A 21,207-nucleotide genomic window follows, 5' to 3' on the forward strand; every position below is an offset into this window, starting at 1 on the left:
TTTACAGGAGATATGAAAGCCTTACCTGGAGGAAGCACTACTTGATTTTGCACAAATATTAAAACCTGCCCCTCTTCCCTGCCTGTAAGGTTGGCAGCAGTGCAGAGCTCACCCACCACGTGCCCTGGGCTGGAGTAGCAATGTCAGTGCACAGAAGGTGGCCCTGGTGCTTCCATGCCAGTGGCTGGGATTCAAGCCCTGGATCCCCACACACGTTTTCTAGGTCATTGCCTGTAGTTCAGCGTGCTGCACTGTTTCATGCTTTGCTCCATGATCCATACATTTGCTTAGGAGTATTTTCAGAACTCTTAGGAAACAGCAGGGCTTGAGAGCAGCTTGTGCCTGTTGCAGAAATCTGTTGGTGCTTTAGTAGCTGAGGTGTTTTTAAGCTGTTGAGGTTTTCAGGGCTGTAGGTGCTCTGCTGTGTTGTACTGTGTGCTGTGGTAGGCTGTGCTTGTTGTGTTTGGGATGTTTTGTGACTGAGGTTGCTCCTTGCCCAGAACGCCCTGCAGTTCATTAAGCAGTACTGGAAAATGCACGGCCGGCCCCTGTTCGTGGTGCTGATCCGGGAAGACAACATCAGGTAGGGAGAGAGAAAAGCAGGATTTGCAGAGTGGGGTTTACCTGAGTGCAAGATTAATGAAGTTTTGTTTCAAATTTCAGAGGGAGCAGATTCAGTCCCATATTAGATATGCTGGCAGCCTTTAGAAAGGGACTTGTTGGAGGAGTGAAGGTTCGCGTTGACAGGGTACAGGTAAGGTGTTGCTCCTGACTGGTGTTCTTACCTCCTGGTACTGGCACATGTATTCTTGCCCTTTTGGGGGCTTATGTGACTTCTGATTTTATTTCATTTCATAAAAGTAAGGAGTCAAGACTCAAAACATTTGGCACTGTTTGTTTTGTTTCAACAGAAACATGGGTTTATTTTAATTCCTTTTGATGAGTCTTTTGAAAGTCATAATCTTCACAGAGGATTTTCAGAAGGGAAAGTGGTGGTTTTTGTTAGGCAATCTTGTGAAATTACTACCAAAGGATAAAGCCACGGTGTCAAGCACTGAGGGATTTCTTTTGATTAGGTAATCACAGAGGGGGGAAAAAAGGTGCTTCACATATATTAAAATTCTTACAAGAACTAAGATCTAGTTTTAACATCTTTACTGTTTGAATGAATCTTAAAGCATGAACATTCCTTCATTAAAATGTGAAAATTACCAAGACAGGTGCTGATTTTACATACTCCTATGTGGTAGTTAATCTTAGTTTACACCTATTGAACTATTCTTTTTTTGTAAGAGAGAAGACTTAAAGACAGAGTAATGACTTCTTGTTCCCTAGGAGATCATTAGTTTGTAGAAGAGCTGGGTCAGGAAAGGAAATGCTTCTAGCTGTGATAGTTTAAGATATCCTTGGAATCTTTAAGTATATTTCTATATATTTCTCCTGCTCACATGTAGGTCATGTAGTCTTTCCTGGCATCACTGACTCTTCCTGTAGCAAATGCCATTACTGCCCATGGGAACCTTTCATTTGGCTACAGGGTTGTTGTGGTTTGGTTTGTTTGTTGGGTTTTTTTTAAGTTTGTTTTGCTTGTTTTTTTTTTTAATTTAACTTTTTAATTTAACTGAAATTACTTTCTTGCCTTGCAAGAAAGATTTATCAGACAAGAAATTTCTCCATCTACCTGTGTCCTTATTCTAAGCACTACACTGGACAGCCATTGGGGAGTAAACTTTGCCTTCCACACTCATTGAAATTCTGGAAAGATTCTTTTTCCAATATAAAAAGTAAGGAGTTATTTTAAAGGGCTTAAGATGGTGACAGTCACTGGTCTTTGCTTTATTTGTTAGCCATTAAAAAGAGCACATGGGAAGACTACAAACAAATGTTTGTCTGACTGGAAGGCCAATGGAGATGGTGGTGGGTGCCTTTCCTGCTCCAGCAGCTGAATTGGAATCTCTGTCTTAGTGCACAGTTGGCACATTTTATTAACAGTCTTGTTTCATTATAGGGGAGGATTTGGGAAAAGAACAAGGGACATGTCTAATTCCTGGTGTTTTCTTGAATAATTAATTTATTCCAACAAAATATATATTGATCTTTGTCAGCTGCATTCAGCTGCTTCATTTAGGTGCACATGTTAAACATGCCTAAGAGAGAATGTGTATCTCTAATTGGGTGAAGGCTCTTTTTTTGCTGTAAAGTGTACCAAATCTGATTTAATTTAAAATTTTGTATGCTCAGAAGTTTTGTAGCTCTTTTCTGATTTTCACCTTCATTGTCATCATGTGTTCAAGCAGATGTGCAAGGCAAAGAATGAATGGCACCAGTAATAAAAAGCAAAGCAGGGTTTTTATATTCTGTCATCTCACAGTGTAACAGATCAATGTTTTACTGCAACTCATGTACAATGAAAATGGAATATAAAAGTTCACAAAACACATTCAGTTTTATTTAGCTAATGAGAACCATCAAAAGCAGTCTTAAAAATGCTGTAGTACAATACATCTCCTCTGGCAGTAGGTAAATGGGGAATTCCTATAAATTCTGAGTTAATGAATTGTAATGACTACATCAGATAAATGCAGCACTGAGTTTCAGCTATGTAATCTTTTGAGATGGAAGTATTTGTAAGCTGCATTTGATGTGCAAACTTAGGCCAGGCATGCTTGGATTAGGGAATGAATGCAGAGTGGGAATGCTCTTTGTAGCGTTTGCCTGACACATCAGTGAGGCTGACAGGAAAACTTCCTGGCCTTCAGCCATCCCTGGAATAATGAGCATTGGGATCCAGAACATGGGGACTGTGCAGGACTCTGAGGAATGCAAATTCTCAGTCTCAAGTGTTTTCATCAGCCCTGCCTTTGGAGGGGGGGCAGTGCTTGATGAAGCTGGACAGGGCAAAAGAACAATGGAACAGAGCAAAAAGGAGACAGCAGCCCTAAGAGACTTCTGCTGCCTTAAGCTGTCTTTTTTCTCATGAAAGAACAAACATACTCTGAAAGTGTAAAGTATCTGGAACTGTAGATAAACAAACTACTTTCTCAATGGAAACCACCAGCAACATACTGAGATTAAAAGACAGCTATACAGTTATGTACATATTTTAAAATTTGTTTTCAATTTTTCATTGCAGACATTAATATCTGGAGCAGTTGTTGAACAACTTGACTTCCTAAGCATCACTGAAACAGAAGAGTAAGGCTATGTGTAAATAGTAGTGATGACTTATGTGATTATTAAAATATTTTCTGAGCCATGAAGAAATTAAATACTTATTTTTCAGGCCTCCTGTATTTAAGAGTTTGGAGGAGCTGGATCTTCCAAAACATTCAAAAGTCAAGAGACAATCTAGTACTCCCAATGCTTCTGAACTTGAGCAGCAACCAGATGTAAATATTAATGACTGGAAAAACAAGTCAACATATGAGATCCTGCAGAAACTTAATGTAAGGAAACTTGATAAAAGTACAGTGTAACTTCATTCTCATGAAATAAGAAATTCTGTGCTGATACTCTTTTTACCAGCAGCCTACTTAGACCAGCATGATCATTGCTGGGGCCCAGCTAATAACATGAAATATCTGATATTCCTCTCCATACTCAGGGAATCCTCCTCTTTATCTTGTCACAGAGCTTCCTGGCCCTTCATGTGTAACTGTTGGTCTCAGTTCTCCCAGCTGCCCCAATCATCCTTGTGCTAAGTGACCATCTGAGAGGGGATCCATTTGCAGGTGTCCTAATTTTTATTGCAGGTGTCCTATATTTTATTGACAAACTGCAAGTCAACAGACTTGAGCAGTGGGTATTCACTTGGATGGTCTGGGAACTTCTTAATGGCCTCAAGGGATAGTTTCAATCTGCCACTTGTTCCCTCTAGCTAGAGGAAAACTACCAGTAACTGTTCTAGATCTAGTGTTGATACAAACACACCAAGTGTTCTACTTGGTTCCCTATTTCATTACAAGCATTTCTGCTGTAAATTAAAGGACCTGAGAATGAAAAATCAGGAAACTTTTCCGAGGTCAAATTATTACAGCTTAATATGAACCACAGAGAAGCCTCTGCAAGCGGCAGTGGCAAGGATACAGCATACACAGGGTATGGAATAGTTGTAAAATCCCCTTGAAAATAAAATATGTATACTTTTCCTTGAATAGCAAAGAAGAAAAAGCCCTTTGGTTTCACCTGAAATTTTTAATAGCTCTTCTGGCTTTGCTTCAGTGACAATCTGAAGGCTATTTATGGTTCTGTTGTTGCTGTTTTGTATTTAAGGACTGCAATTGCCTGGCAAGTCAAGTGTTACTCTCAAGTATATTGCTTAAAAGGGAAGGGCCGAATTTTATCACCAAGGAAGGTAAGAGCTGCTTCCATTTGACTGTTCTGAGCAAGCAGCTGTATGTTGAGTTGCAATGAACATGAATAATAGCTGTGCATGCCAGCAGTTGTGGAGCTCTTTTCTCTGCCATTTAGAGCAATTTCTGCATTAAATAGGAGATGCAAATTGATGGTGTGGTGGGGAATGAGCTGCTGGATATATGAATGCTTTTAGATTGTTTGTACGCCAGTGCTGTATCAGGTTGTAATTTTGAATGCATAGATTAGAAAAAAATACAGGATTTAACCTTACAAAGAAAATAGAAACAAAAGACAAGTCTAAATGTCTGTAACACTCTGAACTATATGAAGCTTTATACTGAATTTTTATTCTGCTTTGATGTAACCCTACTTCAATTCAATGTATCTGTGAAGCTCTGGTTTTCTATTATGGCTTTGTTTTAGAGCACAGGGTCTAAATTCCTGTAATATAATTCTGAAAAGGCTACCGAGGCTTTGGGATTTTTTGCTGCAAAGTTTGTCCTTTTTTCCAAAGACTTCTTTTTAGTTGCCTTTTTATATATGACTCCTGAGAAAAAGAGGGCTATTCAAATCAAAGAATATATTCATAGTTATTTATCAAGCAGTAGGACTTCCCACCTCATGTTACAGAGCCTGCTTAATTTTGGTATGAGATGGCTGGTTGTTGTGGAGAAGAGCTGTCATATTGACATAAACATACATTATATCTGTATTGCTATGTTAAAAAGATCATAGAATCTATAGGATATTCTGAGTTGGAAGGGACCCACAAGGATCATCATCCTTCACAGGACATCCCAGCAATTCCCCCATGTGCCTGAGAGCTTCCTGAGCTCTGTCAGGTTTGGTGCTATGGCCACTGCCCTGGGGAGCCTGTTCAGTGCCCAGCCACCCTCTAGTGAGGAATCTTTTCCTGATGTCCAACCTAAACCTCCCCTGACTCAGCTCCAGCCATTTCCTCAAGTCCTGTCATTGGTCAGCAGAGTGAGGAGATCTGTCCTGCCCCTCTGCTGCCCCTGGTGAGGTTTTGCAGACCCCAGTGAGCTCCCTCCTCAGTCTCCTCTGCTCTGGGCTCAGCAAGCCAAGCCACCTCAGCCACTCCTCATATGGCTTCCCTGCTAAATCCTTCACCATCTTCCTGTGCCTCCTTTGGATACTTTCTGATATCTTTCTATCTTTCATCTGTGGTGGTGCCCAAAACTGCACACAGGACTGGAAAGCCACCTCAAGTGGAATAAAACACGTATTGGCTGATAACCCAGTGCATTGGTGCAAGTCATGGTTGCAATCTGCACATTAGGCCCATGGAGGCTCTGAAGTGGCCTTTTCCAGCAGTTACCTGTAGTGTTGTGAGGCTTTGGGAGCCTCAGGAGCTTTCCTTAGTCTTTTGTAGGTTGTATTCTTTGTTCTAGAAACAGCTCATGGCAGATTCCTTAACCTCTGTAAACAAGCAGTGTTACCACTTACAACCATTGGATCATGATGATGATCTTAAAAATGCTGTTGAAACCAAGTAGGTCCAAAAAAAGTGCAATTGTGCCTCTGAGTGTTCAGAGCTAACTTGTGCAGACCTCTCAGTGCCATCCCATATGGAATGGTGAAATGGTGGGTGACGATAACCTTTTTAACATGCACCTTGTATTGAATGCTCTGAGTCACTGACTAAGAGTGCCCTGCATGGACACTGCTGAGACTGACATTAATGATCACCTGATCAATAAAACATAAATCTAAAAACAGAGGCTGAAGAACTTTAGGTTCTGCAGTTTGAGGATGTACCTTATGATGAGCTGTACCTTTATAGGCCAAATCTATATGTAGATTAATTTTCCCCAGTATATTGCAAGAACAGGTGATATTATAGGTGTCTCTACAGCATGAACAGCAAATTCAGCTGAAATCTGGTTTGGCTTTTTCAAAACAACATACACTGGGAGACAGGGGACTTGATTGCATCTGAATTTTAGATGTAGAGCATAATAGATAAGTGCTTTACTAAAGCAGATTCAGAATTAACCGGTCTCATCAAACTTGCCTTATTACTGTTAAATGAAAACCTGTGCATCTTTTTTGCTTGTGTTTTGTTCTTTTCTTTTCTTTGTTCAATGCCTTTAGGTACTGTTGCTGAGCACATTGAAAGAATCTACAGACGAGCTGGCAGCAGAAAGCTCTGGTTTGTATACAAATATCATGTTCCTCTGGCTTACACCAGTTTTGTTTTCCTAATGTGTTTATAGAAAGTAAGGCTGGAATCTCACACACTTAAAGGGGGGAAAATGGCAGCTTTCCTGATAGTTGTATTGGTGCATGGCAGCTGAAGGTCTGGTTTAATAGGCTTTAAAAAATTAAGAAGCAGTTTCTTACTGTTATCTTTTAAAATACAAAAGCAATAGGCTGGTTTTGCACTGAGTGCTATTGCCAATACACAGGCCTCATTACATTGAAATATTGTGAGAAGAATGTTAATATTCTTATTTCTTACAGGGCATGATAAAATATTGTCAATAGCTCTATGTAGGAAGGCTGGTGATAAGATATAAATCATTTAAGCTGATGCACTAACACAGATTTATTGCCCTGAAGTCATTTGCTTTGAGCCTGACTTTGACACAATAACTTTAAAAGGTTTCAGAAAGTAGGTTGATATTTACATGTTGTTTATTAATTTCTTTGCCCTGAAGCTCAGTAGAAGTTTAATTTCTTTTTATCAAAGTCAAGCCTGTCCTGAACTCTGTTCTCTCACTCTGTAACTATTCCTAACAGGTCAGTAAATAGAAGTATGTTTTTCATTTTTGTCTCTACGTACAGTTAAATGGGCCTTTGCCAATAATGAGGTAGAACCAAAATACCTTGGTGGTATTTTTTGTAATTAATAAAAATCAGAAATATTTTTAGGAACAAAATATGTAAACTGTTTTTCATTTCTCTTCCCTGATTGCCATGTGACACACATATAGGTTGGTGTTGCGCTACAGTGCTGCATTTGCACAGAAATTTTCTTCTTCTATAACCCCACATATTACTACTTTACTGGTACATGGGAAACAGGTAAAGTGCCCAGAAATCTGAAGTGCAGCTCTGTGAGATATTTTTTCTTTTTGCTTATTTGCATTTTGATAGTATCAGCTAATGCATTTTTGAAATGCTTTGCTCTTGATCTTAAGGAGTGTGTAGCAGTTTTCACAGGAATCAACATCAACTGTTTGAGTTTTTTACTAACACCATAGATTATTACAGCTTATTCCTCATCTCTATGAATAAATGATTCTTAGTAGCCTCAAAACCTATGCTAGAAAAGCTTAATTACAGGTCTGTTAGGTTTATAATTTGCAGGAAATTATTATTAAATGTATTCATATCTTTAATCATCTACTGCATACATGAAAAAATGTAGTCTCAGAAGTTACAGCTTGTTTTTAACCTGGCAGGTGACACAAGTCTCTTCTTTTCATGCTGCACATGCAAAATATTACCTCAGCATGGAACACACAGCAAGGCTTTGGTGTTGTTATACTTTCTCTTGCAAAATCTTTCTGATTCTTCCTTAACTTTGGTAATTTTAAAATCCATTTATCTTGCAAAATGATAAAAGTGGAAATGAAAGAGGAGCTGGCATTTCTTACCTGCCTTTGTTTAAGATGGTGTCGAGAAGAGAACAAGAAGCTTTTTATGGAAGTGGTAGTTTAATGAGTTCTAACTAAATATATTTTTGATCCATTAACCTATATCTGAACTAAAAAATGAAAACCTACAGAAGATTGCATAAAATCTGATCCAAATTCCACTTTGTAAATAATGTATGTTTTCACTGAGTTAATTTTGAGATTCTGCTGTGGCAGATTTCAGATTGCTATCTGAATTCATTAAACTAGCATGTGATATGCAGTGGGACTGCTCTGTTTTCTGCCCTCAGGTCTGTTGTGCGCTTCGCAGCAAGTCTTTTAGGTAAACTAGTGGACAGCCTTGCACCATCTATTACTAATGTTTTAGTTCAGGGCAAGCAGGTAAGTCTTTGCTCCTCAGAACTGCATTAAGGAATAACAGAAACTAAACAAATGGCTTGTTCATTTTGAAGGCCTCTGATGCTTCTTCTAAAAGTATGTGATGGCTTAAAGAAAAAACCTTACCAAAGAAGAGAAATTCAGAGAAAATAAAGATATTGCTAATAATTGTATTTGGATTTGAATAATAATTTTAATTAATGAAAGAATAAGACTGAAAAGACAGTTCAGCATTTATGGAAGAGAGGAAGGGGCATGATTTCTGTAACTCCTTGGGTTTAAAGTCTCCGGGGAGACCTTGGAATCCCTTCCAGTGCCTAAAGGAGCTCCAATAGAGCTGGCGAGGGACTTTTGACAAGGACGTGTAGATACAGGACAAGAGGGAATTGCTTTAAAATGAAATAAGGCGGGTCTAGATAAAATCTTCGAAAGAAACTCTTCCCTGTGGGAGTGAGGAGGGCCTGGCACAGGCTGCCTAGAGAAGCTGTGGCTGCCCCATCCCTGGGAGTGTTTGGACCAGGAACGTTGTAACGAGATGATCTTTAAGGTCCCTTCCCACCCAAGCCTTTCTGTGATTTTATCTATATGCCCCCTTACTTGACAAAAGTAGATGGAGTGAAGAATTAAGGCATCTTTAACGAAAATGTAATCATTCTCTGTGTGATTGAGCATAAGACAATACGTGGTGGCAGCTGAGCAAAGGGTCTGTCAGGGTTTTCTGTTTCAAAGAAAATTTAATTGTCAGTGTTTTTTCCTTTCCTAAGGAGAATATTGTTTTTCTTCCCCAGTATAACAGTTTAAATTAAATTCATGAATAGGTGCATCTAAATAATACAAATGGAATATTTCTGTAATTTTTTTGTATTAAATATATATATGTGTATACCTGCTTACATGCAATGTTGTCTTACTCCAAACTGAGGTCTGGGTTTGTGCTTCTGGCGCTACTCAGCTGTAGAGAAGGCTACACCTGCATGCAGCATAATTTGATAATTTGAGGCTCTTGGCAACTTTTTTACCTAACATCCCTTCCTTGATCACATTATAACAATGATCTTTATTTTAGCAGAAAAACTAGTCTTGCTGTGTTACTGACAGTAGATTAAAAACAAAACAGAATTTTAATAAAATTCCTTTTTTGTGGTTAAACAATCTGGTACCAGCAATATATTTTCTTAAAATTAAGGCTGTAACTTTTAGCATGCTAGTAGAAATAAGAAAACAAAACTATAAATTTAATTCTGAATTTTAATTGAGTTCCACAGCTGAAATGTATGAAATTATATAACTGTCTAAACCTAATGTACAGTCCTGATGATAACCAAAGCAGTGGTCCTGTATTTTTATTTTAATTTGGAAAAATATATTCCATATTCAGTGTGGTTGTTAGTGAAGTTTATTACTTCAATAGCATCCAATTAACAGTATTAACAAGCATCAGCCATTGACGTAAAATTACCCTTGTATTGTGAAATTTTTAACAAGCAAAGCAAAGTTGATGCAGTTTAGTTTCTGAACTGCTTTGCAGTGCTTTTCTGGCTGTCCCTATCCTCTGAATTGTTTTCCCTGTACCACAGGTGACACTGGGAGCTTTTGGCCAGGAGGAAGCAGTTATTTCTAACCCCCTGTCACCCGCAGTGATTAAGGACATGATCTATGATAAATGCCGATTACAAGATGAAAGAGAAGCTGTGCTGCAGCAGGAACTTGTCATCCATATTGGCTGGATCATCTCCAATTCCCCAGAACTCTTCAGTGGAATGCTGAAGATACGGATTGGGTCAGTAAAGTACCTCTAGGATTGCAGGGGAATGTAGACTTCAGAGAACCACAAACTTGAATCAAGGTTAAAACATCATTTACGTCCCACCTGTTCTCTTTAGTTCTTTGACAAGGTGACCTACAAACAGGCTGTGCTGGAGTGTTGTCACATTCCATGGTATCTGCATTTACTTTGCTACCCACAGAAGTTAAATTAATTTTTTCACATTTAGGAAGAGACATGCATTTGAATAAGCACTTCTTTGAAGAGGCCAGGTGCTACTGACTGAGATTTACTGAATCAGTGAGCACACCTTAGAATCAGAACTTAAGTGTTTCATCTTCCTTTTTTTTTCCCAGAGAGAAAAATACAGCATTTCAGCACTGGAGGTAGATACCAGCATCCTTTTTTCTAGCATGCAAGATTCATCTTTCTTCTTCAGCAGTACATTCCAGTCATCATAAAACAAAAAATTGCCTGTATTACATTTAAGTGGAAGTATCCTTTTGCACTTAAATGCTTTTCTGTCCCCTCTACAGATCCATGTTACTCTTCTTTCCTCCCCTTCCTTATTCTCTGTAGCTAATCCTTTTTGCAATTTTTTTTTTCTTTCTCCCAAGGTTAATGCTAGAGATTCAATTTCCTTTATTTCAGTGTTATCACCCACTCCAGTGAGCAAAATTAACCTTCTCACAGAAATGCCGTTCCAGTTTGATAATGATTTGATTTAGTGTCTTGTTATTGATTTGTTTTCAGGGTTTCATGTTGAAATAGATCAAGTTTCTGACAGCCCTATTACTGTAAAAACTCCCAGCCAAATGACTTGAATTCACCTCTTATCAGTGAAGAGCTCAGCAGAAGGTCCACCCTTGACTTTGGTGTGGCTTGTAGGCCCCTGCAAAGAGAAAATACCAGTGAGAGACTCACACACAGACACATCTGAGGCATGAGTGGGGAAAGAATTCCTGAGCCAGCTGTGTTGTTAATCTTAGTAACGAGAGAAGGACTCTCATCACCTGCTAAATTAAATGAAAGTAGCATGTTCTGCATAGAGTAATGGGCCCTTGCACCTCCAATGCATGGTCCTGGAAAGCTCAGATGTAAAGCAGCACTGAATCAGCTGGCCAGGCATCTCCAAATTCTGTGGAGTTACTGAGAGCTCCCTAGAGAGGAGTGTGACTTCACTTACCTAAGCAAAACCATTCTGCATCTGGCCTGCACCTGACCAGGAATGTGGCTATGGAGATGATAGCCTAAATCTCTCACTGCATTTTCAGATAAACACAGAAAGGCTCTGATGTACCAAGCCTTGATCAGGTGTTATGGACTATTTGAATGAAAAACTAGTTCAGTTTCCTTTTGTCAGTAATGCCTACTGGAACTGAACCAGTGTAGAGGCTAAGAGGCTGAGTTCTGTGCTTATCTGCCTTCTGATGTACCTGTACCTTATTTCATCTTTGATATTGCATCAGAGGCTGGAGCACTGGTTTTACATAATGTGCACAATAAAATGCAGCATTTCCCTTCAACACGTTGCCAAGTTCTGCCCCTCTGATACCTCAGGCTAAAAATCTTCACTGTTGTTATATTTTTATTGAATCAGTTTTTTTTCAAAAAGGAGCAGAAAAAGAAAGTGTGATAGACTGTAAAAAGGAATTTCAAAGGCTAAAACTAGAAATAAGCCCTGAAGTCTTTGTAAATGTAAAATATTGTAAATTTTATGGCTTTTTAAAACTCATCAGCAAAATGCATATATAGTCAGAGCATAATTCTGACTAGGAATTTTAACATCAAAAGGCAGGTAAATGTTTGTCTTAATGAACATGGAATATAGGAAATGTAGTCCAATCAATCTTCTGTATGGTCCACAACACATTTCTTAATTGCATTATCCCTTTCAGCTTGTATCATGTTCCAATCAAACAGGAAGAGTAGGAGAGTAGTTGTCTGATATTTTATGCACATCCTGACAGCCAAGTAGCAGGAATGTGTGGAATTGTTATGAGCTATTTTATTAGACTAATTTTTTCCTATTTGGAAACTTTGTATTTAATGAATAAATATATTCCTCCTCTTATGTAGATGGATTATCCATGCTATGAAGTATGAACTGAAAATCCGTGCTGGGGATATGCCAGCCAAGGACTTGTACCAGATGTCCCCCAGTGAGGTGAAGCAGCTCCTGCTGGACATTCTGCAGCCTCAGCAGCCGGGCAGGTAACGAGGTGTGGGGCTGTGGCTCCTGATTTCATTCAGAAATGTTCAAGTACATTCCATTCCTGAACTGCTTTGTGTACACCTGAAATCACTAGGCATCTGTAATCAGTTATGTAATTTTTTAAGGGAAGGTAGCAAAAATGCACTTTTTCATTCTTTCACATGTGCCCAGCTTCCAGAATTGTTTCTTTTCTATTGCATATTCCCTTTTCAGCTTTATCTTTGTGGAAATCTCTACTGCCACAGAAAAGAGATCTGTCTGCTATAATGTGAACTGTTACACTTTTTGGTGTGGGGAAAAGAGCCAAAAATTACCCAATACCTCCACTTAAGTAACTTGTAGGAACAGTTTATCTGCTGTTCAGGGCCTGCTTTCTTCTGGGTTATTATATGAGTAAGAGCAGATGTTCGCTAGAATTCTTAAAAGAGTGGTACTGCCTGAAACTTGGAATCTCTTCTCCAAGCTGTAGCCAGCTGCCAAAAAGAACATTCATTGTGATATCAAGTATGCAAGACAAAAGTTAAAATTGCAGTATTTCCACATAACTTTATTGGTAAGAGTGAAGTCAAAACTCTTCCTCTTGGTTTTAATTCTAGTTAAGTTAAACTTTGGCACATAATATTGCTGATGATTTCCACAGTCCTTGACTGAATGGGTGATGGGCTTTTCCTCTCAACAAAGGGGAATTACACCACACATCCTGCTTTTTATGTTCCTGCTTCATTCAAAACACACCTGTGTTTTTCCCCAATCTATAATCCCTGAGAAAAGAGCTCCTTCAATCACTGCCTCATCTCTCAGTCCCACGGGCTCTGTTCTTTATCTCCAGATGCTTTTCAGAGCCTTGGCTGTGCTACCAGTTCTTGCTGTTTAGTTGCTGTCTCTGCTCATGTTGGTGCTGACATTGTCCTGTAAAACCATAGCAGAACAACCCCTATGCAGCATCTTCCATTCAATATTAATGCTCTTTAGGAAGCATTTGGTCAATCTCAATAAGCAATTCAAGCACCACCTTTTGTCACAGATTTTACCTGTGTTGCCACAGCAGCTGCTGCTTTTGATGCCTGTAACACACAATGGGTAGGTCACTGAAGGGCACTTGGGTTGAGTTGCTGAGGATTTCTTTTTTGGGTTATCTGAGTACAAAAACTCACCAGCATATCCTTCAAAACTTTGAATCTTCTAACTTCTTTTCTAACTTCCTGTACAGTATTGCTAACTCATTTTTCCTCGCCCATTAGTGACTTGTTTTTAAAAGTTTTCTTCCTGCCAGGAAATACAGAATACTCTTTTTTTCCCCTCCTTCTTTTCTTTTTTTTTTTTTTTTTTTTCCTTTTTGAGGACAGCTTTTCCTACTCTTGTGATGTTTTTAGAAAAAAAAAATCTCTGGTAATGTGATACCATAGGTCACTGCCAATTAATTTGTCATACAGAAAAGGCTAATGGTCTATTTACCTCCCTAACAGTCTCTCCACAACTAACCTCTCTCCAAGTTTTCACAGAAGACATTTTTGCAAGCACAGGCTCTGCACATTACACTTTTAAATCTATTTATGTAGGTCACAAGATTACAAGAAACTCTTTTTAAGTGGAGCATTGTTCTTTTAATGGTCCAAACAGTTCGGAAACTCACTTTGCTTATTCAGTTTGCAAGACTCTCCTCCTGACCCTATTAATGTAGGTGGGTCAGAGCATTTTTGACATCTTCAAATAATTCTTTTTTTGTATTAAGAAAACAAGCTGGTCTTTTTGCTTTTATGGAAGTTTTCTTATCCTAATCCAAGGACAGAGCTGTACAGAAAATAAGGTGAAACTGTCGTAGTAGACATGACTTTTTAATAGTTTAGTGTTTAACTGAGAAGTGATTCATGAGAAGTTTTTTCTTACCTTGCCGTGTTTTTCCAATGCAGTTATACAGGAAAGGAGCCAACATTGTATGTTGGCTTAGCCCTGGCTTTATAGGGTTAACTTTAAACATCTCCTTTGTTCTCAGAAAGTGTATCCCAATTACCTAGAGCTCAAACCTGTTCAGAAAATGCACCACTTACCAAAAACTAAACACCCAAACTTATTAGTGCTGAATTAATTTGAGCCAGGCTTTGAAAGCTCTACAAAACAACATCATTCAAGTTGACCAGGGAATTTCCCTTTTTTTTTTCTTTTTTTTTTTTCATTCTTTTTGTCTTTTTCAAGCAGCCTACCAGAACCAGGTCTTAGAAATACAGCAAGACATGAGGCATGTTGCAAAGCAGTAATTTAATTGTAGTTTTTCTAAAAAATCATGTATGTGTTGATTTTTCTACTTAAAATTCAAAAAGCAGCTAAGGACTAAGTAACTTGAGGAAGTCTTGTCAAATACATTCAGGACAGTCGCACGAGACTTAAATCTGTCTTATGAATCCAGCAATTAATTCATAGCCATGGATGCCACTTCTTCAAGTTCCATTACTGGTGTCTTAAACATTCTGGCTAAAGGCCCATTCCTGTAGTAACACTGAGAAGAAAAAATAGGAAAATTAAATTCCATATTTGATGGTTTTAAGTAAAAAAACTGGTATACTTCTGAAGGCAAACAGGATTTGTGATTCATGAAGAATGTGACTCAATTTGCTCAAAGCCTTAGTTTTACAAAACCATTCTGTTGAATCTTCTAAATTTCCTGGCCACTTGTTTTCTACAGATCATCAGGAAAAACCCCCGCCTTCAACAATTCTGCTGAAATGCATTTTTCTTATATGATTAGACCTGATGAATTTGATCTGCTGCCATTACTGGCCCGCACTGGATGGATTTCACAGTTGCTGCTTCTTCTGCAGTTCCATGAAGCACAGGCACCCCCAGGAGATCACATCACATTGGGATCTCTGCGTGCTGAGCCTGTGTTTGCTTTAGGTGCCCCTCAGCAGAGAGCACAGCCTGCACCCAGTGCTGTGTGTGCAGCACAGGTGCCTTTGGGTCACTGCCTGGCTCCCAGGGCTGTGCAGAGCCTGTGCTGAGGCTGTCCCCGTGTGCCCACAGGAGCTGGCTGAACAGGAGGCAGCTGGATGGCTCCCTGAACAGAACTCCTGCGGGCTTCTACGACCGCGTGTGGCAGATCCTGGAGAGAACCCCCAATGGCCTGATCGTGGCAGGGAGATTCCTGCCCCAGGTAATCCCACACACAGGCTCAGGTACTGCTGTTCCACCTGACTAGTAATGGTGAAATTCCTTACCAGTAATGGTTATTTTCTGCCATCATGTTTTACTTCGAGTAACTTGTTAGTTGGGGAAAAAAAAAATTCAAGTTTTCTATTTCATTTGGAGTAAAATACAATTAGAACAGAATGAAAGCAAATTATTTCTATTAAAGCACATTTATAAAACTGTAATTGTAGAACATTCTTTCCAAGTCATGAACTCTGAAATCTGCTCCCTTTTCGATCCTACAAAAAGGTTATTATTTCTTAGTTGAATATTATTTGTTCAGCAAGCAAGTATGCTCTGCCTGGGGGTGGGTTTGATTTAATGCATGTGGTCTTTGAATAAAAGTATGATTTGTTTTTCAGCAACCAACCTTATCGGATATGACCATGTATGAAATGAATTTTTCCCTCCTAGTTGAAGATATGCTGCAAAACATTGACCAGCCACAATACAGGCAGATCATTGTGGAGGTCTGTGGCCAATAATTAATGACATTTTATAGTGTGTGTTAGTATGTTACAGCCTAAAACAAAATAAAAAAATAACTTAGACTCAAATATTCAAAGAAATAGCATTTTCCATATAAACACTTGCTTCAGAGGTTTCTCCATAGATTTTTATGATTAAACAGGTTCCTGTTACATGTTCAGAACAGAGTGAGTTCATAATGTTCTTTCCCTTCAGCAAATATTAATGACACTAGCAATACAATTAGGTCAGAGGAGGTAAAAATCTAATACTTCCAGTGTAGCTTTCCTTCAAGTCCTTAGCCCATGCCTTTTCCTAACAATTTCCTAGATCTAAGGAAAACAGCTCTAAAATAACCAGCTTGCCCTCTGAACCATTCTTCTTTCCCTTTCTGCTGAGGCTGTCTAGTGAGTAGCTTTACACTACTGGATCAGCCACCTTCCCCTTTCCTTGTGTTGCTCATCCTAAGAGGAAAGCAAGAGGCTGTTTGAATCCTTCCCCCCACTGCAGACAATGTTTGCTTTCAGAACAGGTCAGGAGCAGCTGCCCCCTGGTACCTGGCATCTGTGCTGTCAGCAGCCTGCATTGTTAGTCCCCGAGGCAGTGCCCCTGTGCCTGTGAATGCTCCTCCCCAGGAACACCAAACCCCTCTCAATTCTGCCTCATAGCTCATGCTCAGGCTGGTTGCTGGAGCATTCCCAGTTTTTGCTAAAAGTTAACAAGTACTGAACACAAGGTGACCAGTGCAGACTCCTCTGCTTACTTGTAGATGTTACAACAGGACACTCATCATGTTCACCTTCCTATTTTAAACCCTTTCCAGATGTAAGTAATGTAAATTCTGATGAACTGAGGCTTTAGTGCTGACTGTTCTCTTTGGTTTTGATAAACTTTGTCATAACAGAATTTTCACATCTGTGATTATGCCTCAGAACACCAAATGCTGAGGTTCAATGTTTGCTGCTTTCCACTCTCTCCACAGCATTTGTTCAGCCACACAGTGAACTGAATAAAACAGAAAATAACTTCCCTGGCTCCCAGCCAAGTTACATGTTAATGTCAATCATTTACACCATGCCCTTACCTAGGCAGTCACCAGCAATTGTAACCTTTCCTAAAAGCCTGTTTTTCCAGTGATTCTTTTATCAAATCAGAATTCTATTACCTGTGCACTATCACCTGTGCCATTATTAAATGGCTTCCTGCTTGAAAGAGGCACATGCAATTACTAGCAGTGCTATTATGTAACCTGAATTTAAAAAAATGAGATTTAAAGTCTTACAATCTTTTTCTGCCTTCTAGCTGCTGATGGTTATATCTGTTATTTTGGAGAGAAATCCTGAGCTAGAGTTCCAGGACAAAGTGGACTTGGACAAGGTGGTGCAAGAAGCATTTCATGACTTTCAGAAAGATCACAGCAGTCCAAAGGGAGCTGAAAATCAAGTGAGTAAAATATTGCTGTCTTACCAAATTTACTATTCTTATTGAAGTTATTTCTAAATGTTCATTCTGTGCAGTTCAGAGTAAAAAAATAATTGACAGAAGTTCAGAATGGAACAAAAATAAGAAATTAATATACCCAAGGGCTACCTAGATCTGCAAAGAGCCTCTAAGCAGAGATGAAAGAGGTGCACTTTACTGCTGAGTTGTAAATTCAAAATGTTACAGTAAGGAGAATACTCTGTGTTCCATGGCTCTGAAATGGGACTCTCAGTGAGCTGGAAGAGTTCTCCTCAAAGGGGAAAGAGTTCTTTAGGAGCTCAGTGAGGAAGTGTGACCTTAGGATCTTATGTACACAGAGACTAAGGAAACTTTAATAACCAAAGAATTCATATTGACAGTATTAAAGTACAAACCTGAATACAGAACTGTTCTTAGTTACTGATTTTTCTGTTAGATTTGCATTCATGAACTGGCAAAAGTTTGGCTAAAATTCAAATAAAGGAATATACACTTTTAATATTTTCTTCACTAGAATTATAGGTTTTATGCCTTAAAGATCTCTGAATATTCTCACTACAAGTTTTGGTGCCTCAAAGCTCTGAAATTCTGTAATAAAGCCAGGTTTATTGGCCTGGTTGAAGGAGGAGATAAGAGTAAAATGGTGAGACAAGTCCCAGAGCTACTGAGGATGATCTTCCTTGCTCCAGCTGGCATTTTATTGTGGACAATATATCTGAAGTTATCTGTACTAGCTCTGAAGAATCTATTGATTCATAACATTGGTATGCAACAGCTCTTCCTCTTGCTGAATTTTTAGTTCCTTTAGAAGATGAGGAAGGATGTGCTGCTTACGAACTCTTTCAAATGTTTCAGTGTTCACTCTTTTGCCACTGTTTTTTTGTAGTAAGATTTGAAAGCAAGCCAGATACCCAGCCCCAGCAGTGTGTCAATTTGCACAATACCTTTATTTAGAAAAGAACAAAATTTCCTGGAAATTATGATCCTTTTGGTCCATATGATCCTTTTGCTTGGAGGGTAGTGACTCTGTGGCCATAGCAAAACCACCCATCATCCACACAAATGGCTCTCAAGTGCCAGCTCCACACAGCACCTGGAATTTGCTACTGACTTTTGTGACAAGCTGCAAATCCCCAATGGCTACAAACAGAAAGGAAAATTCCATGCAAACCCCAGTTTTTACTGGTGCTGCCCTAGTCTCTATTGAAGTGATGGATTTTTTTTCTGCAAGCCCAGACCTACTTAGAATAATGCTTTTTTGTCTTTTAGAAAGAGCCCTGATTTAGAGTTGTGACTAATATTAAAGATTGTTGTTGGAAATTCAGCTCCTTGCATTAAAATTTTCTGGAACCTGGCTCTCCCATTTTCCCAGGTGGATGCCTGCTGGCAGTAACTGCAACCCTGTCTGGGATTGTTCTTAGGTGCTCTGTCTCAAGGTTTCCTAACACTGCTAATAACTCCTGATTTGTCAGAACTATGGTCTTCCATTAAATGGATTTGCAAATATTTTGAACTTTATTGATTCCCTGTTAACATGTAATAAATATTAAAAGTATTTATTCTAGTAAGTTCAGACACACCCTAAAACTACAGAAGTCGTCTTATTTTCTCCACACAATCTCTGCCCTTGATTTAATAAAAGTAACAGCAACCAATTTCCTGAATTAAAGCATTAAACCTTTCTTAGAGCAGCTAATGCATTATTTGAGAGTAAGCAGGTGTTTTTAATGTCACTAACTGTGAAAAACAGGTGTTCAGTGAAGGACACATATTTTGGTGATCTAATTAATGAATGAGTTCATGTGCTACCTGTGGTTTGGATCTAGGATTTTTTCCTTCTGAATAAATCTTCAGTCAGTTTACACTTCATGTACACCCAAGGCCCTGGCTCACCATTCTACCACACAGGCATCACACAGCTGCATGTTTTAGGAGAGCAGTTGTTCTCTGACAGCTATGACATTTTAAAAAATGTTAAGAAGGTGGGATTTGTGCAGTCCTGGAAAACTCAGTGAGGAAATAGATGCAGGTAAGTACATATGGGAGATTTCTGAAAATTGAACAGAATTATTCTCTAGTTTTGGAGTCCAAAATACACATTTGCATTTTTACCATAATCTGACGATGTTCTTATTTCCCTGTGTGTGGCTGCTTTCCACATTCACACTAATGGCAGCCTCTGTTCCCTCTCTGCAGTGTGACATGACTGCATTCTACAACACCCACCCACTTGGAAAAAAGGGAACGTGCAGCTACTTGAGCAAGGCTGTGATCACTTTGCTGCTGGAAGGAGAAATGAAATCAAGCCACGATGATCCCTGCACCATTAGCTAAAGCTTGGCACCCAGCACAGGAATTGTTGCTTTACTTAGTGTTCCATGTATTTTTCAAGCCAATTATAAGGGACTAGTTTGAAGGGTAACCCTGGCTAGTGACACAAATGCATCCTATCCTTTGCTGAAAGAAGTGCCATTAAAGATACCAAGTGCCACCAAATTTTTTCCTTTCTCAGCTATGCAGCATGAAAGTAAGCACATGAAGTTAGTCCTATGGTATTTGATTAAGTTGAATGGGAATGTATTTATGATCTTAAAATATGCACCTACTGTAGCTGGTAAATTCAAGGGAACGGCAGTATGAGATTTTGTCTTTATACCTCTATTTATTTATAATTGCAAACAAGTAGAAGATAAATTAATATGCATACCAATCAGTGTGGAAATACAAAAACTGGATTATTTTCTTATTATTCTACAAACAAATTGAAGGTGAAGTATTTGTTATTCTCTTAAGGTTTTCTTTATCGGTTCAAGTGACAGCATTCATTTAATGTGTTGGGTTTTTTAATTTACAGGTTGGTAACTTGATATACAGGTTTCATCCTAATAGAGAAACTTTTTATCTCTAGCAATACACATCACTGTATTTTCCCAGTTGTTATTTAAACATCTGTAAGTTAACAAGGGAAATGTATGGTAACACAATAAAAGTTTGTTTTTTAAAAAAAGGCAAACAAGCTGTATTTAAATTAAAATCAGTGAAGAAATAACTTTGTATTACATATGTTATCATGGTATTAAAGAATTCAAGATACACTTATTTATCTCCTAAATGTGTGAAAACACTGTATGCTATATGCTTTATTTTGGTGAAAATAATAAAAAGCAAATGCTTGTAAAAAAAAAAAACAACCTGTCAAAAATACTCTGACATGCAAAGAGACTCCTGCTGACAGTAGTGGCAACCTTTGACCTGCTACAAGAACCACCTTGCAGCACTGAAGTGCTACTTTGAGCAGCACAAAACACACTTAAGCTCTAGAACAGATCCTTAAACATTTTGCTAATTAACCTGATAGTGAGGAGCTGCAGCTCAGCTGAGGAGCAGTTGTTGCCACACTGCTGTCAAAGGCAGGTGCTTTCAGAGGGCAGAGCCCCTGGTCCTGCTGCTCCCCTTGCTGTAACACATTTACCTGTGCAAGCAGACTGGGGGTGCCAGGGGGACAGGAAGCAGAGCCAGAGGACACCCCCATGGCTCGGGGGCCTGTGGAGTGTCTGTCCCTGGAGCAGCCCCAGTCGGCAGCAGTGCTGAACACTGCCTCAGGCACTCCTTCCAGCAGTACAACAGGACCTGGGATTTTTTACTGCAGTACTGCCCTAGGAGTTACCAACTGCAATGGACTCCGCTTGTCCTTTCTGTTAAGTGTTGCCTGCAGCCCTGCAGCTGGCCATGGCTCAGTGATCACATGAGTAGCAAGA

At 39.1% G+C, this 21,207-nt stretch overlaps 1 protein-coding gene across 5 annotated transcripts in view; it reads left to right on the forward strand.

Moving 5' to 3' along the window:
• The window catches only part of PHKB (phosphorylase kinase regulatory subunit beta), a 70,615-nt gene extending 50,071 nt beyond the window's left edge, over positions 1-20,544 (forward strand). For 4 of the 5 annotated variants that reach the window (XM_053987253.1, XM_053987251.1, XM_053987250.1 and 1 more), the window contains 13 exons: positions 501-583; positions 664-754; positions 3,134-3,195; positions 3,284-3,446; positions 4,273-4,354; positions 6,472-6,529; positions 8,270-8,360; positions 9,935-10,137; positions 12,202-12,336; positions 15,356-15,485; positions 15,883-15,990; positions 17,291-17,431; positions 19,646-20,544. In XM_053987253.1, the coding sequence (XP_053843228.1) occupies positions 501-583; positions 664-754; positions 3,134-3,195; positions 3,284-3,446; positions 4,273-4,354; positions 6,472-6,529; positions 8,270-8,360; positions 9,935-10,137; positions 12,202-12,336; positions 15,356-15,485; positions 15,883-15,990; positions 17,291-17,431; positions 19,646-19,783 (1,485 nt within the window). In that variant the 3' untranslated portion in view covers positions 19,784-20,544. Of the gene's footprint in view, positions 1-500; positions 584-663; positions 755-3,133; positions 3,196-3,283; positions 3,447-4,272; positions 4,355-6,471; positions 6,530-7,313; positions 7,405-8,269; positions 8,361-9,934; positions 10,138-12,201; positions 12,337-15,355; positions 15,486-15,882; positions 15,991-17,290; positions 17,432-19,645 lie in introns of all 5 variants that reach the window. The other variant, XM_053987252.1, reaches the window with a different exon arrangement.
• The last annotated feature ends 663 nt before the right edge of the window (positions 20,545-21,207 follow it).

This window comes from Vidua macroura, chromosome 11 (genome assembly GCF_024509145.1).
Source record: "Vidua macroura isolate BioBank_ID:100142 chromosome 11, ASM2450914v1, whole genome shotgun sequence".
NCBI classification, from domain to species: domain Eukaryota; kingdom Metazoa; phylum Chordata; class Aves; order Passeriformes; family Viduidae; genus Vidua; species Vidua macroura.